This window comes from Nesoenas mayeri (genome assembly GCF_963082525.1).
Source record: "Nesoenas mayeri genome assembly, chromosome: 31".
NCBI lineage: Eukaryota > Metazoa > Chordata > Aves > Columbiformes > Columbidae > Nesoenas > Nesoenas mayeri.
This window is the reverse complement of record NC_137567.1, coordinates 1,317,286-1,333,639: the sequence shown is the minus strand read 5'-3', so window position 1 is coordinate 1,333,639 and position 16,354 is coordinate 1,317,286. Positions and strand designations below refer to the sequence as shown.

The window sequence follows — 16,354 nt, the reverse complement described above, 5'->3', positions numbered from 1 at the left end:
GCCCCGCCCCTTCCGGCGCCGACCCGCGCGGTTCCGGTGCTCGCGCCGCGCGGTTCCGGTGTTCCCGGAGCGGTCCCGGTGTCCCGGTGTCCCGGAGCAGCCCCGGTAGTCCCGCTGTTCCCGGCGGTCCCGGTACTCTCCGCAGTCCCGGCGGTCCCGGTAGTCTCGGCAGTCCCGGCGGTGCCGGCGCCGCGATGTCGCCCGGCGTGGCCGAGCTGCTGCTGCAGCGGCTGGAGCGGGAGCCCGCGGGGCCCGGCGGGGGCCTGTGCAGCCTGGCGGCCGCGGCCGCGCTCGGCGTGGAGCACCAGGCGGTGGTGGGCGCCGTCAAGAGCCTGCAGGCGCGGGGGGAGGTGCGGACCGGACCGGACCGGACCGGGAACGGGAACGGGAGGGACCGGGAGGGACCGGGGAGGGACCGGGAGGGACGGCGGGACGGGACCGGGAGGGACAGCGCGGTGGGGAACGGGAGCCCAGGACCGGTGCTGATCCCGGCACTGAACGCGGTGCCGGCGCTGCCCGGTCCCAGCGGCCCCGGTGCCCGTCCCGCCCTGCGGCGGCTCCGGCGCCCCCGTTCCCGGTTGTTCCCCGTTCCCGGTTGTTCCCCGTTCCCCGTTCCCGGCCATTCGGTCCCCAGCCATTCCTCATTCCCGGTTGTTCCGTTCCCCGTTCCCGGTTGTTCCGTTCCCCGTTCCCGGCCGTTCGGTCCCCGGCCGTTCCTCATTCCCGGTTGTTCCCCGTTGTTCCGTTCCCGGTTCCCGGCCGTTCCTCATTCCCGGTTGTTCCCCGTTCCCGGTTGTTCCGTTCCTCATTCCCGGTTGTTCCGTTCCCCGTTCCCGGTTGTTCCCCGTTCCCGGCCGTTCGGTCCCCGGCCGTTCCTCATTCCCGGTTGTTCCGTTCCCGGTTCCCGGCCGTCCGGTCCGTCCCCGTCCCCACGGCCGCCCCCCGCAGGTGATCGAGGCGCAGCCGCGCTGCAGCCGGCGCTGGGAGCTCAGCCCCGAGGGCCGCGAGGTGCTGCGGGACGGGAGCCCCGAGGTGCGGCTGCTGCGGAGCCTCCCGCCCGGGGGGCTGCCCCCCGGAGAGGCCTCGGTGAGCACGGGGGTCACGAGAGGTCAGGGGGGGTCAGAGGGGGCTGCCCCCCGGAGAGGCCTCGGTGAGCACGGGGGTCACAGGGGGTCAGGGGGGTCAGGGGGGGCTGCCCCCCGCAGAGGCCTCGGTGAGCACAGGGATGGGGGGGTCAGGGGGGGTTCCGGGGGTCAGGGGGGTTCCAGGGGTCCGGGGTCACCGCGGTCACCGGGACCCTCCCGCTGCCCGTCCCGCAGAAGCTGCCCGGCGGCGCCGTGGGGTTCAGCAAGGCCATGGCCAACAAGTGGCTGCGCCTGGACAAGGGAGCGCCCGGCGGCCCCCGCGTGCTGCCCACGGTGAGTGACACGGGGACATTGGGGACACTGGGGACACCGGGGACAGGGTGACCCCGCGTGCTGCCCACGGTGAGTGACAGTGGGACAGGGTGACCCCGCGTGCTGCCCACGGTGAGTGACACGGGGACATTGGGGACATTGGGGACACTGGGGACAGGGTGACCCCGCGTGCTGCCCATGGTGAGTGACACGGGGACATTGGGGACACTGGGGACACTGGGGACAGGGTGACCCCGCGTGCTGCCCACGGTGAGTGACACAGGGACATTGGGGACATTGGGGACATTGGGGACACTGGGGACAGGGTGACCCTGCGTGAGTGACACTGGGGACACCGGGGACACCGGGGACAGGGTGACCCCGCGTGCTGCCCACGGTGAGTGACACGGGGACAATGGGGACACCGGGGACACGGGGCTGTCCCCTGGGGGTTCCCTGGAGCGCCCTGGGATGGGGGAACTGAGGGTCCCATTTGTCACCCCGTGTCCCCAGGTGCCGGCGGTGCAGGACACGGTGCAGGATGGGCCCATGTGGCTCTGTCCCCATTGTCCCCGTGTCCCCAGGTGCAGGACGCGGTGCAGGACGCGGTGCAGGACGGGGTCCGCGTGGCTCTGTCCCCATTGTCCCCGTGTCCCCGTCCCCAGGTGCAGGACACGGTGCAGGACGCGGTGCAGGATGGGCCCGCGTGGCTCTGTCCCCATTGTCCCCGTGTCCCCAGGTGCAGGACGCGGTGCAGGATGCGGTGCAGGATGGGCCCATGTGGCTCTGTCCCCATTGTCCCCGTGTCCCCGTCCCCAGGTGCAGGACACGGTGCAGGACACGGTGCAGGACGCGGTGCAGGATGGGCCCGCGTGGCTCTGTCCCCATTGTCCCCGTGTCCCCGTGTCCCCAGGTGCAGGACGCGGTGCAGGATGCGGTGCAGGATGGGCCCATGTGGCTCTGTCCCCATTGTCCCCGTGTCCCCGTCCCCAGGTGCAGGACGCGGTGCAGGACGCGGTGCAGGAGAGCCTGCGGCGGGTGCAGCGCGGGGAGGCCGAGCAGCTGCCCGAGCGCGAGCTCGCGGAGCTCAAGCGCAGGAAACTGCTGCTGGAAGTGTGAGCGGGGCCCGGCGTCCCGGGTTTGGGCGTCCCGGGTTTGGGGTGTCCCGGGTTTGGGGCATCGCCAGGTTTGGGGTTTCCCCGGGTTTGGGGTGTCCCGGGTTTGGGGTGTCCCAGGTTTGGGGCATCGCCAGGTTTGGGGTTTCTCCAGGTTTGGGGCGTCCCCGGGTTTGGGGCATCCCCAGGCTGGGGTGTCCCCTGACCCCCCTGCCCCCCCAGCACCCTCAAGTCGTACTGGATCACCAAGGGCAGCGCGTTCAGCACGGCCGTGACGCGGCAGGAGACGGAGCTGACGCCCGACATGATCGTCACGTGAGTGACCCCGCCGTGACCCCACCCTTGACCTCGCCGTGACCCCGCCCTTGACCTCGCTGTGACCCTGACCTTGACCCCGCCGCCCCCCCCAGGGGCTCGTGGCGCGCCCGGCCGTTCAAGCCGTACAACTTCTCGGCGCTGGGGCTGCCGCCCGCCTGCGGACACCTGCACCCGCTGCTCAAGGTCCGGTCCCAGCTGCGCCAGATCTTCCTGGAGATGGGGTGAGCAGGTCCCCAGCGTCCCACGCTGTCCCCGGGTTGTCCCCAGGGTCCCCACGCTGTCCCCGGGGCGTCCCCGTCCCCTGACGCGGTTCCCCCAGGTTCTCGGAGATGCCCACGCAGAACTTCGTGGAGAGCTCGTTCTGGAACTTCGACGCGCTGTTCCAGCCGCAGCAGCACCCGGCGCGCGACCAGCACGACACCTTCTTCCTGCTGGGTGGGTGCCGGGGCCCCGTTTAAACCCTGGGACCCCCCGGCCCCCCCGCGCCGCCACTGACCCCTGTGCCCCTAGACCCCGCCGAGGCCCCCGCGCCGCCCCCCGCCTACGCGGCCAAGGTGAAGAAGGTCCATTCGCAGGGCGGCTACGGCTCGCAGGGGTGAGGGCCCGCGGGCGGGGGGGCGGGCGGGGGTCCCCGCCGTGCCCCCCCCGCTGAGCCGCCCCCCCAGGTACAAGAGCGAGTGGCGCATGGAGGAGGCGCGAAGGAACCTGCTGAGGACGCACACGACGGCCGCGAGCGCGCGGGCGCTGTACCGGCTGGCGCGGCAGGTCGGGGCGCTGGGGGGTCCAGGGGGGGTCCGGCGGGTCCGGGGGGCTCGGGGGGCTCAGGGCCATGTGTGACCCCTCCCCAGGAGAAGTTCTGCCCCGTCAAGCTGTTCTCGATCGACCGCGTGTTCCGCAACGAGAGCCTGGACGCCACGCACCTGGCCGAGTTCCACCAGGTGGAGGGGCTGGTGGCCGAGCGGGGGCTGGGGCTGGCGCACCTGCTGGGGCTGCTGCGGCAGTTCTTCGGGAAGCTGGGTACGGGACCCCCCCGAGCCCCCATGGACCCCCTGAGCCCCCCTGGACCCCCCTGAACCACCATAAACCCCCTGAGCCCCCATGGACCCCCCTGAACCACCATGAACCCCCTGAGCCCCCATGGACCCCCTGAACCACCATAAACCCCCTGAGCCCCCATGGACCCCCCTGAACCACCATGAACCCCCTGAGCCCCCATGGACCCCCCTGAGCCCCCATGGACCCCCTGAACCACCATGAACCCCCTGAGCCCCCCTGGACCCCCCTGAGCCCCCATGGACCCCCCTGAACCACCATAAACCCCCTGAGCCCCCATGGACCCCCTGAGCCCCCATGGACCCCCCTGAACCACCATGAACCCCCCGAGCCCCCATGGACCCCCTGAGCCCCCATGGACCTCCCTGAGCCCCCATGGACCCCCTGAACCACCATGGACCCCCTGAGCCCCCATGGACCTCCCTGAGCCCCCATGGACCCCCTGAGCCCCCATGGACCCCCTGAACCACCATGGACCCCCTGAGCCCCCATGGACCCCCCTGAACCACCATGAACCCCCTGAGCCCCCATGGACCCCCTGAGCCCCCATGGACCCCCCTGAACCACCATGAACCCCCCGAGCCCCCATGGACCCCCTGAGCCCCCATGGACCTCCCTGAGCCCCCATGGACCCCCTGAGCCCCCATGGACCCCCTGAACCACCATGAACCCCCTGAGCCCCCCTGGACCCCCCTGAGCCCCCATGGACTCCCCTGAACCACCATAAACCCCCTGAGCCCCCATGGACCCCCTGAACCACCATGAACCCCCTGAGCCCCCATGGACCCCCCTGAACCACCATGAACCCCCTGAGCCCCCATGGACCCCCTGAACCACCATAAACCCCCTGAGCCCCCATGGACCCCCCTGAACCACCATGAACCCCCCGAGCCCCCATGGACCCCCTGAGCCCCCATGGACCTCCCTGAGCCCCCATGGACCCCCTGAACCACCATGGACCCCCTGAGCCCCCATGGACCTCCCTGAGCCCCCATGGACCCCCTGAGCCCCCATGGACCCCCTGAACCACCATGGACCCCCTGAGCCCCCATGGACCCCCCTGAACCACCATGAACCCCCCGAGCCCCCATGGACCCCCTGAGCCCCCATGGACCTCCCTGAGCCCCCATGGACCCCCTGAGCCCCCATGGACCCCCTGAACCACCATGAACCCCCTGAGCCCCCCTGGACCCCCCTGAGCCCCCATGGACTCCCCTGAACCACCATAAACCCCCTGAGCCCCCATGGACCCCCTGAACCACCATGGACCCCCTGAGCCCCCATGGACCCCCCTGAACCACCATGAACCCCCTGAGCCCCCATGGACCCCCTGAGCCCCCATGGACCCCCTGAACCACCATGGACCTCCTGAGCCCCCATGGACCTCCTTGAGCCCCAATGGACCCCCTGAGCCCCTATGGACCCCCTGAGCCCCCATGGACCTCCCTGAGCCCCAATGGACCCCCTGAGCCCCCCTGGACCCCCCGAGCCCCCACGGACGCCCTGAGCCCCCGAACCCCCGCGTCCGCAGGGATCACCCGCCTGCGCTTCAAACCCGCCTACAACCCCTACACCGAGCCCAGCGTGGAGATCTTCAGCTACCATGAGGGTGAGGGGCGGGGGCCCAAAGCACCCCCAGAACAGGGGGGACACCCCGAGTTCCGTGTGCCGAACTCATGTCCATGGGGCGGGGGGACACTGGGGTGACATTCTGGGGGGCAGCTCAGCCTCATTCTCCTCACTCGGATGGGGGAGGTTGGGGTGACCCTGGAGGGGTTCTGGGGTGGGGATTTGGGGGTTGTGGGATGGGGATTTGGGGTCCCCCTTTGGGGGGTCTGGGGGTCATCCTGGCGGGGGGGTCTCATTCTCTGGGGCACTGGGGGGGCCCCTGATCTCACCCCCGGGTGGGGGGTCCTGTCTCACCCCAAGAGTCCCTGGGGTCCCATCTCAGCCCGGGGGGTCCCGTCTCAGCCAGGGGGTTTCTGGGGGTCTCTGGGGTCCCAGTCCCACCTCGGGGGTCTCTGGGGTCTCTGCCTCATGCTGGGGGTCTCTGGGGGTCTCTGGGGTGTCTGTCTCTCTCTGGAGGTCTCTGGGGGTCTCTGGGGTGTCTGTCTCTCTCTGGGGGTCTTTGGGGTGTCTCTCGTCTCTGCGTCACCGGTGGTCCCGGTGCCCCCAGGCCTGGGGCGCTGGGTGGAGCTGGGGAACTCGGGCGTGTTCCGCCCGGAGCTGCTGCTGCCCATGGGGCTCCCCGAGAACGTCGCGGTCATCGCCTGGGGGCTGTCGCTGGAGCGGTGAGTGGGGCCGGGGACGCCCCATCGCCCCATTGCCCCCATCGCCCCATTGCCCCCATCGCCCCATCACCCCATCGCCCCATCACCCCGTCCCCGCCCCCATTGCCCCATTGCCCCATCCCCCCATCGCCCCCTCCCCGCCGCCCCCGCTGACCCGCCGACCCGTCCCCAGCCCCACCATGATCAAATACGGCATCAACAACATCCGCGAGCTGGTCGGGCACCGCGTCAACCTGCAGACGGTCTATGACAGTCCCCTGTGCCGCATGGACGCCTGAGCGGCCGCGCAGCCCAGCCGGGGGACGCCCGAGAGCTGGGGACGCCCCGAGACCCTGGGGACACCCCCAGAGCTGGGGGACACCCCGAGAGCTGGGGAGACCCTGAGAGCTGGGGAGACCCCCAGAACGGCCGGGGACACCCGAGAGCTGGGGACACCCTGAGAGCTGGGGGACACCCGAGAGCTGGGGGAGCCCCCGAACTGGGGGAGCCCAATAAAGGCCCTTTTCCAGACGGAGCCGGGGTGTGTGTGTGTGGGGGGTATCGATCCCAGAGCCAGTGTGTGTGGGGGGGTATCGATCCCAGAGCCGGTGTAGGGGGGGTATCGATCCCAGAGCCGGTGTGTGTGGGGGGGGGGGCTATCGATCCCAGAGCCGGTGTGGGGGGGGTATCGATCCCAGAGCCGGGGTGTGTGTGGGGGGGGTATCGATCCCAGAGCCGGGGTGTGTGTGGGTGGGGATATCGATCCCAGAACGGGTTTTATGGGTCCTGGGGAGGGGGATCGATGGCGGGCGCCCGTGGCCCCACACGGGGGGGAGCTGCACCCGCCGCTGCTCCAGCCCTCAGCGCGGCCCCTGCCCCCCCGGGTGCCTCAGCGCCCCCGGGACAGCGCGATGGGCCCCGGTGCCCCCCCGGTGCCCCCGGTGTTCCCCCGGTGCCCCCCCGGTGTCCCCGGTGCCTCCGGTGTCCCCCGTTCTCCTCCGTTCTCCTGCGCTCTCGGCATGTCCCGGCGCCATCGCAGCTTCGTCTCTTCCGCGTCCGGCCCTCCCTTCCCGCCATTTCTCGCGCTGCCTCTGATTGGCCGCCCCGCGGCCCCCGGCGGGCGCCCATTGGCCCGCACGGATGCTCGTCGCCGGGAAAGCCCCGCCCTGCTCCCGCGGCGGGCGCCCATTGGCCCGCGCGGGTGCTCGTCACCGCTGAGGCCCCGCCCGCGCTCTCCTCAGGGCTCCGGAGGGTCCCGGTCCCGCGTCCCCCCGGTGTCCCCGCGGTGTCTCCGGCGCCCGCGGTGTCTCCGGCGCCCGCGGTGTCCCCGGTGTCCGCGGTGTCCGGCGAATGTCGCGGAAGGAGCGCGAGGAGCCGGAGGGCGAGGCGGGGGAGGGCGGCGGCCCGTCCCCGTGCGGGGATGAGCCCCCCGGCGAGGGCCCGGACAGGTACGCGGGTCCCGCGCAGTCCCGACCGGGGAGAGCGGGAGCGGGTGTGGGGAGCGGCGGCCCCGGGCCGGGGGCGCCGGGGGCAGCGGGGGAACCGGGGGCAGTGGGGCCGCGTCCCCGCTCTCGTGAGCAGGACCCAGCGCTGCCCGGTAATTAACGTGGCCACCAGGGACCAGGGGGGCTGAACCGGGGGTGTCCCCGTCCCCACGGGGGTGTCCCCATGTCCCCGTGTCCCTGTCCCCCACGTGTCCCCGTGTCCGCGGGCAGGAGCCCCTCCCGCGGTGCCCTGACATGTCCGTCCCTGTCCCCGTGTGTCCGTCCGCATGTCCCCATCCCTGTCCCTGTCCTGTCCCCGTGTGTCCGTCCCCGTGTCCCCGTGTGTCCGTCCCCGTGTGTCCGTCCCCGTGTGCCCATCCCCGTGTCCCCGCCCCGCCCGTGTCCCGTGTCCGCAGGCCGGAGCCGCCGTCGCCGCCGCTGGACGGCCGTGCCGCGCGGTTCTTCGCGGCGCTGGAGGGGAGCGTGGCCGCCCTGCAGGAGCGCGCGCAGCGGCTGATCCGGCGCGTCAACGAGGGGCGGCGGGACGACCAGGGGCTGGTGAGCGGCCTGCGCGAGGGGCTGCTGCTCAAGGTGCGCGCGCGTGGGCGCGCGTGGGGGCGCGTGGGGGCCGGGCGGGGCGGGGGGGCCGGGCAGCCCCGCCGAGCCTCCCGCTCCGTGAGCCGCTGTGCCCGAACCGGCAGGGGGGCTGTGCAGAGGGACCCCGGCCCCTTGGGGTCCAGCTGCCCGTGTCCCGCGCTGGGTCCCCGCTGTCCCCGCTGTCCCCGTGTCCCGCGCTGGGTCCCCGCTGTCCCCGCTGTCCCCGCTGTCCCCGTGTCCCGCGCTGGGTCCCCGCTGTCCCCGCTGTCCCCGCTGTCCCCGTGTCCCGTGCTGGGTCCCCGCTGTCCCCGCTGTCCCGGCGCAGCTGCGGCTCCGCAGCCCCGGCAGCTGCGGCTCCCGGTCACCGGCGCTCGGAGCCACCGCGGCCACCGCGGCGCAGCTGCCGAGGCCGAAAGCGACCGGGAGCAGCGCCAGGAGCGGGGCCACAGCTGAACCCCCCCCGGGGACCCCAGCCGCCTGCGTCCCCACCCCCGGCTCGAGCTCTGTCCCCGTTTGTGCCTCCCCAGACTGATCCGTGTCCCCATTTGTGCCCCCACATCAATCTGTGTCCCCATTTGTGCCCCCACATCAGTCTGTGTCCCTGTTTGTGCCCCCCACATCAATCTGTGTCTCCATTTGTGTCCCCCACATCAATCTGTGTCCCCATTTGTGCCCCCACATCAATCTGTGTCCCTGTTTGTGCCCCCCCACATCAATCTGTGTCCCTGTTTGTGCCCCCACATCAATCTGTGTCCCCGTTTGTGCCCCCCACCCCACATCAGTCCGTGTCCCCCCAGATGGAGCTACGTCCCCATTTCCAGCCGTGTCCCCTCATTTGTGCCCCCCAGACTGAGCTGTCTTCCCCCCATTTCGAGCCATATCCCTGTCGTTCTGAGCTGTGTCCCCACGATGTCCCCACGGTGTCTCCACAATGTCCCCGTGTCCCCGCACATCTCATCTCTCTCGGAGCAGCTGGAGGAGCGGCTGTTCCCGCTCCACACGCTGCACTCCCAGCGGCTGCAGGACCCGTGTTCCCGCTATTTCACTGTCCCCACGGTGTCCCCACGTCCCCATTGTCCCCCCACGTCCCCGCGGTGTCCCCACGTCCCCATTGTCCCCCCACATCCCCACGGTGTCCCCGCGGTGTCCCCGCAGGTGTCGTCCCTGGCGGAGCAGCTGGAGGAGCGGCTGTTCCAGCTGTACGGGCTGCACACCGAGCGGCTGCAGCGGCGGCTGCAGGAGCTGGCGGAGCTGCTGGAGCGGGTGGCGCAGGCCCAGGCCGAGCTGCGCCGCGTGTGCCGCACCGTGGAGGCCGCGTACCGGGAGCTGTGCCTGCAGCACGAGGCCTGAGCGCGCAGGACCCCAGACCCGCCCACGGGGACCCCAGACCCATAGGAGCTCCCCAGACCCATAGGAGCCCCCCAGACCCATAGGAACCCCCCAGACCCATAGGAGCCCCCCAGGCCGCGTACCGGGAGCTGTGCCTGCAGCACGAGGCCTGAGCCCCGTGGGACCCCAGACCCACCCATGGGGACCCCCCAGACCCAACAGGGACCCCAGACCGCCCAGGGCACCCCCAGACTCATAGGAACCCACCAGGGCACCCCCAGACCCACCAGGGCACTCCCAGACCTGCCAGGTTCCCCCAAAGCCGCGTTCCCCCGAAGCCACGGGCCCCAAACCCCGGCGCCGCCTCCCCCGGGCGTTCGTTTCCGTTGCTGTTGCAGTTCGGGTTGAGAACAAATAAAAAGAACAATGTTGAAACGGCCCAGTTTTGGTGAATTTGGGGGGACCGGGGCTGCACCCCCCACCAGCACCTTCATTAGCGCTAACGAGGCCGGTGCTAACGAGCAGGGGCGGCTCTCACGCCGTTTATTGGCTGCGAGGGGGACAGAGAGACCGGGACGGGTCCTGTTGGGGACACTGGGTCCAGGTGGTGACACCGTCTCCTCGCGCCCTCCCCACAGGTGACATCCGGCCCCACAGCGGTGACAGGAGGCTGGTGACACCCCCGGTGCCGCAGGTACCGCCCCCCCGCTGTCCCCTGGCTGTGCCCTGGTCACCCCCCGCGGTGCTGGCGCCCTGTCCCCCGCTGTCCCCTTGGCGTCCCCCGCTGTCCCCTTGGCGTCCCCGCGCTGTCCCTTTGGCGTCCCCGCGCTGTCGGGGGCGAAGGCCGCGATGCCGGTGATGGCGCGTCCCAGGATCAGCGCGTGGATGTCGTGGGTGCCTGCGGGGACACGGCGGTGCCACCACCCGGGGTGGCCCCCATGGCCGGGGTGGCCCCTGTCCCCCTGGCCCCCATGGCCGGGGTGTCCCTGGTGTCCCCCTGGCCCCCATGGCCGGGATGTCTCCGTGTCCCCCGTGCGGGGTGTCCCCGTGTCCCCGTACCCTCGTAGGTGCTCACGGCCTCCAGGTTGAGCATGTGCCGCACGACCTGGAACTCGTCGCACACGCCGTTGGCGCCCAGCAGGTCCCGCGCCGCGCGCGCCACCGCCAGCGCCTTCGCGCACGAGTTGCGCTTCAGCATGGACACGGCCTCGGGGGCGGCCCTGGGGACACGGGGGGACACGCGTGGCACGTGTCACCCGTAGGACGTGCCACCCGTAGGACGTGTCACCCGTAGGACGTGCCACCCGCTGTCCCCCCCTCGCCACCGCCAGCGCCTTCGCGCACGAGTTGCGCTTCAGCATGGACACGGCCGGGGGGCGGCCCTGGGGACACGGAGGGGACACCAGTGTCCCCACAGTCCCCCCACTCTGGGACATGTCCCCCACTGTTTCCTGTGTCCCCATGTCCCTGTGCTCCCCCTGTCCTCATGTCCCCCGCCGCGTCCCCCGCCGCGTCCCCCGCCGCGTCACCCACCGTCCCTCGTCCCGGAGCCGGCCCAGCTGCACACACGCCTGCAGCCCCAGCGCGATCTCGGTCACCATGTCCGCCAGCTTCACCTGCACCAGCTGGTTCCGCGCCAGCGGCCCCCCGAACTGGGACCTGCGGGGGGGCGGCTGGGAACGGGACCCCCAAACCCCCCAAACCCCCCGAACTGGGACCTGCGGGGGGGCGGCTGGGAACGGGACCCCCAAACCCCCCGAACTGGGACCTGCGGGGGGGCAGCTGGGAACGGGACCCCCAAACCCCCCAAACCCCCCAAACTGGGACCTGCGGGGGGGCGGCTGGGAACGGGACCCCCAAACCCCCCAAACCCCCCGAACTGGGACCTGCGGGGGGGCGGCTGGGAACGGCACCCCCAAACCCCCCGAACTGGGACCTGCGGGGGGGCGGCTGGGAACGGGACCCCCAAACCCCCCGAACTGGGACCTGCGGGGGGGCAGCTGGGAACGGGACCCCCAAACCCCCCAAACCCCCCAAACTGGGACCTGCGGGGGGGCGGCTGGGAACGGCACCCCCAAACCCCTCAAACCCCCCGAACTGGGACCTGCGGGGGGGCGGCTGGGAACGGCACCCCCAAACCCCCCAAACCCCCCGAACTGGGACCTGCAGGGGGGCGGCTGGGAAAGGGACCCCCGGGACCCCCAAACCCCCGGGCCCCCCAAACCCCCGCCCCCCCCGCACCGGTCCAGCACGTATTGCCGCGCCGTCTCCAGACACGACTCCGCGGCGCCCAGCGCCCCCCAGGCGATGCCGAACCGCGCGTGGGTCAGACAGCGCATGGGGGCCTGGGGGGCACGGGGTCAGGGGGCCCCGACCGCCCTGACCCCAGACCCCTGTGCCCCAAACCCCTGTGACCCCAAACCCCTGTGACCCCCCACACCTCCCCGAGCCCCCCAAAACCCCAGGTTCCCTCACACCGTGGCAGGACTTTCTCCTCAGACACCCCCCAAATCCCTGCACCCCTCGTACCCCCACCGCCCCCCGTGTCCCCACCGCCCCCTGTGTCCCCACCGCCCCCCTGTGTCCCCCCATGTCCCCAGTGTTTCCACCGCCCCCTATGTCCCCCCATGTCCCCAATGTTCCCACCACCCCCGTGTCCCCACCGCCCCCCCGTGTCCCCCCCGTGCCCCCCCGTGTCCCCCCATCGCCCTCTGTGTCCCCACCACCCCCCGTGTCCCCACCGCCCCCCGCGCCCCCCCGCCGCGCCCCCCCGCGCCCCTCACCGCCAGCCCCACGGCGCCGGGCAGCACGCTGTCCTCGGGCACCTCCACGTCGTCCATGACGATGGAGCCCGTGGCCGACGCGCGCAGCGAGAACTTGCCGTCGATGCGGGGGGTGCTGAGCCCGCGCAGCCCGCGCTGCAGCAGGAACCCCCGCACGCGCCCGTCGCCCTCGCACACGCCCCACACCACGAACAGGTCGGCGACCGGCGCGTTGGTGATCCTGGGGTCACAGGGGTCACGGGGGTCACGGGGGTCTCAGGGGGTCCAGCAGGCCCCCCCCGCAGCAGCCGTCCCCGGGCTGTGGGGGCGCGGGGGGCGCGGGGTCGGGGTCCCCTCACCAGGTCTTGCAGCCCCGCAGGGTGTACGTCCCCGCCCCCGCGTTGTGCCGCGCGCGCGTCTCCATCCGCGCGGGGTCGCTCCCGTGGTTCGGCTCCGTCAGCCCGAAACAGCCCAGGAGCTCCCCCCGCGCTGGGGGGGGGTCAGCGGGGACCCCGGGCCTCCGGGACCCCCCAGAGACCCCTGGGACTCCCTCATATCCCCGGGACCCCCTGGGATGCTCCCGATGCCTCCGGACCCTCCCAGCCCCGCCTGGACCCCCTGCAGAGACCCCCTGACTTCCCACCCCCCCACGCTCACCCGGGGGAGGCAGCAGCCGCCCCCGCTGTTTTGGGGTCCCCACGCTCACCCAGGGGGGGCAGCAGCCACCCCGCTGTTTTGGGGTCCCCGTGCTCACCCAGGGGGGGCAGCAGCCGCCCCCGCTGTTTTGGGGTCCCCACGCTCACCCAGGGGGGGCAGCAGCCACCCCGCTGTTTTGGGGTCCCCACGCTCACCCGGGGGGGCAGCAGCCGCCCCCGCTGTTTTGGGACCCCCCCGTGCTCACCCAGGGGGGGCAGCAGCCGCCCCCGCTGTTTTGGGACCCCCCGTGCTCACCCAGGGGGGGCAGCAGCCGCTGCCGCTGTTCCGGGGTGCCGAACTCCAGGATGGGGTGCATGACGAGCGACGACTGCACGCTCAGCAGCGAGCGGAACGCGCTGTCCACGCGCTCCAGCTCCCGCGCGATCAGCCCGTACCCCACGGACGACGTGCCCGCGCACCCGAAACCTGCGCGCAGCGTCACCACGGGCCCACAGCCTGGGGACACCAGCACCCACGGGACCCCCAGAGCCCCCCGGGACCCCACACAGCCTGGGGACACCAGCACCCATGGGACCCCCCAGAGCCCCCCGGGACCCCACACACAGCCTGGGGACACTCACCCACGGGACCCCCAGAGCCCCCCGGGACCCCACACAGCCTGGGGACACCAGCACCCACGGGACCCCCAGAGCCCCCCGGGACCCCACACAGCCTGGGGACACCAGCACCCATGGACCCCACACAGCCTGAGGACACTGTCACGCACGGACCCCCAGAGCCTCCCGGGACCCCCACACACAGCCTGGGGACACCAGCACCCGCGGGACCCCAGGAGCCCATGGGACCCCCAGGGCCCCCCCAAACACACCCTGGGGACCCCATCACCCCACCAGCCCAACCCCACGGACAAGGTCCCCACGCAGCCCTGGGGACAGTGTCAGGGACACCTGGGACCCCCAGACCCCCCGGGACCCCCCTAGAGCCCCTGGGACCCCCTGACCCGGGGGACAGTGTCAGGGACACCTGGGACCCCCAGACCCCCCGGGACCCCCCCAGAGCCCCTGGGACCCCCCTGACCCGGGGGACAGTGTCAGGGACACCTGGGACCCAGACCCCCCCAGGACCACCCCCAGAGCCCCTGAACCCCCCGACCCGGGGGATAGTGTCAGGGACACCTGGGACCCCAGACCCCCCGGGACCCCCCCAGAGCCCCTGGGACCCCCCCAGACCCCCCGGGACCCCCCAGACCCCCGGGACGGTGGCACCACCGACCCCGGCACCCCGCTCTCCCCTCACCTTTGATGGTCGGGCCCAGCACCCCCAGCGCCCCCAGCTCGGACAGGACCCCCCGGTCAAACTCTGGGGGATGGGGGGGGTCAGGGGGGTCAGGGGGTCCCCCGGGGTCAGGGGGGTCCAGGAGGGGGTCAGGGGGTCCCCCGGGGGTCAGGGGGGTTTGGGGGGGTCCAGGAGGGGGTCAGGGGGTCCCCTGGGGTCAGGGGGGTTTGGGGGGGTCCAGGAGCGGGTCAGGGTGCGGGTACCCCTGTGGCGGTGAGGTCATGGGGGGCAGAGGGGTCAGGGGGTCCCCCGGGGGTTTGGGGGGGTCCTGGAGGGGGTCAGGGTACCCCCGTGGCGGTGAGGCCAGGAGGTCCCGGGTGGTCAGGGGTCGGGGGTCGGTACCCTCGTGGCGGGGGGGTCAGGGGGGTCAGGGGGGGTCAGGGGTCGGGGGGGTCAGGGGGGGTCAGGGGTCGGGGGTCGGTACCCTCGTGGCGGGGGGGGTCAGGGGGGTCTGGGGGGGTCAGGGGTCAGGGGTCGGTACCCTCGTGGCGGGGGGGGTCAGGGGGGGTCAGGGGTCGGGGGTCGGTACCCTCGTGGCGGTGCGCGCGCAGCACGCGCGGCTGCAGCCGCTCGCGGCAGAAGCGCCGCAGCTCGTCCCGCAGGAGCCGCTCGGGGTCCGTGAGCAGCGAGTCCAGGCACAGCGGGTCCCGCCACTCGAACCGCGCTGCGGCACCGGGTCAGCACCGGCGGCACCGGGTCAGCACCGGCAGCACCGGGTCAGCACCGGCAGGACCGGGACAGCACCGGGTCAGCACCGGCAGCACCGGGTCAGCACCGGCCGGCACCGGGTCAGCACCGGGCGGCACCGGGTCAGCACCGGCAGGACCGGGTCAGCACCGGGTCAGCACCGGCAGGACCGGGGGCAGCACCGGCAGCACCGGGTCCGCACCGGCAGCACCGGGATGGCGGGGGCAGCGGGGGCAGCACCGGGTCCGCACCGGCAGCACCGGGATGGCGGGGGGCAGCGGGGGCAGCACCGGGGAGGTCAGCACTGGGGTCAGCGGGGGGGGCCACCAGGGGGGTCAGCACCGGGGGCAACCGGGTCACCAGGGCAGAACCGGGGGGGCACCGGGGTCAGCGGGGGGTCAGCACCGGGGTCAGCGGGGGGGTCACCGGGGGGAGACGCCGGTGGAAGGAACCGAGGGGGTCAGCGCCGGGGGAAGGGACACCGTGGGGGGAACACGGGGGGGAGGGACACAGCGCGGGGGGACACACCGGGGGGGGTCCGGGGGACACACCGGGGGGGGTCCGGGGGTCAGCAGCCGCAGCCCCACGCGTGTGGTTCCCCCCTCCCCGCAGCGATGGGGGCGGTGGAGGGTCCGGTCCCCCGTCCCCACTCACCCTGCGCGGGGGGGGCCCGAGCCCCCCCAGCGGACGCCGCTCCGGACCCGGCGCAGCAGCGGGACCGCGACTCGGAGCGCCATGGGGGCCTGGGGGGCGGCGGGGTCAGGCCCCCGGGACCCCCCGGACCACAGAGACCCCCCGAGAGACCCCCCGGGACCCCCGAGCCGCCCCAGACACCCCCGGGACCTCCAAGGACCCGCGGGACCCCAGAGAACCCCCCAAAGACCCCTACGGACCCCCGAGACGCCCCAGAGAACCCCCTGGGACCCCCAAGGACCCCCGGGCCGCCTCCGCGCCCCCCACGGCCCCGGGACCCCCCCGGGACCCCGAACCCGCGCTCGTCCCGCACCGTGCGAGTTCGGTGAACCCTCGGCCGTGACGTCACGGGGGCGGGGGGGCGTGTCGGGGGCGTGTCGGGGGGGGGCGTGGCGTTAACCCGCGCGTGTCCGGGCCGGGGGTTCGGGGGTCGCGGGGCCGCGGCGCGTGGCGCGCGTGCCCCGCCCGGCAGGAGGCGCCGCGCGCGCTGCTGTACAGACGTTTATTGGTCCCCGGGGCCCCCCCCGCCCCCCCAGTCCCGGGGGGGGGGCCGTTGGGGGGGCGTTTGCATAGCGAGAACGGGGGTGGTGACGTCACACGGGGGGGGTGTCACAGTATTAACCCTTCGCGTCTGGGGGGGGCCCCGCATGCCTGGGG

General features: G+C 73.1%; 2 protein-coding genes across 8 annotated transcripts; one reads left to right on the top strand and one right to left on the bottom strand.

Annotated features, from left to right (window-relative positions):
- The first annotated feature begins 54 nt into the window (after window positions 1-54).
- FARSA (phenylalanyl-tRNA synthetase subunit alpha) lies at window positions 55-6,684 on the top strand. Of its 7 annotated transcripts, none has more exons than XM_080361391.1 (13): window positions 55-314; window positions 949-1,086; window positions 1,320-1,418; window positions 2,391-2,512; window positions 2,735-2,827; window positions 2,923-3,051; window positions 3,150-3,265; window positions 3,341-3,425; window positions 3,496-3,595; window positions 3,679-3,847; window positions 5,415-5,492; window positions 5,969-6,174; window positions 6,347-6,684. In XM_080361391.1, exons 1-13 carry the CDS (start codon window positions 195-197, stop codon window positions 6,422-6,424), a joined length of 1,533 nt encoding a protein of 510 aa, XP_080217517.1. In that variant the 5' UTR covers window positions 55-194; the 3' UTR covers window positions 6,425-6,684. The 7 variants fall into 7 exon arrangements, with proteins under 7 accessions (XP_080217517.1, XP_080217518.1, XP_080217516.1 ...); XM_080361392.1 differs by having other exon boundaries at window positions 55-350; window positions 6,060-6,174; XM_080361390.1 differs by having other exon boundaries at window positions 55-350.
- Window positions 6,685-10,077: 3,393 nt separating this feature from the next.
- GCDH (glutaryl-CoA dehydrogenase) lies at window positions 10,078-16,346 on the bottom strand (the record flags this gene model as incomplete). The annotated part of the gene is made up of 12 exons (XM_080361359.1): window positions 10,078-10,113; window positions 10,262-10,461; window positions 10,623-10,783; window positions 11,097-11,222; window positions 11,805-11,908; window positions 12,347-12,566; window positions 12,685-12,814; window positions 13,277-13,447; window positions 14,279-14,341; window positions 14,847-14,981; window positions 16,011-16,029; window positions 16,320-16,346. The coding sequence occupies 12 exons, from the start codon at window positions 16,344-16,346 to the stop codon at window positions 10,078-10,080; spliced, it is 1,392 nt and encodes a 463-aa protein (XP_080217485.1).
- Between the last annotated feature and the right edge of the window lie 8 nt (window positions 16,347-16,354).

Bases quoted from the DNA above. Each gene is read 5' to 3' on its own strand.
- FARSA (XM_080361390.1), top strand. From the start codon at position 195: ATGTCGCCCGGCGTGGCCGAGCTGCTGCTGCAGCGGCTGGAGCGGGAG. The intron at 1,419-2,390 runs GTGAGTGACACG...CCCCGTCCCCAG, and splicing joins GCCCCCGCGTGCTGCCCACG to GTGCAGGACGCGGTGCAGGA. The intron at 3,848-5,414 runs GTACGGGACCCC...CCGCGTCCGCAG, and splicing joins GCAGTTCTTCGGGAAGCTGG to GGATCACCCGCCTGCGCTTC.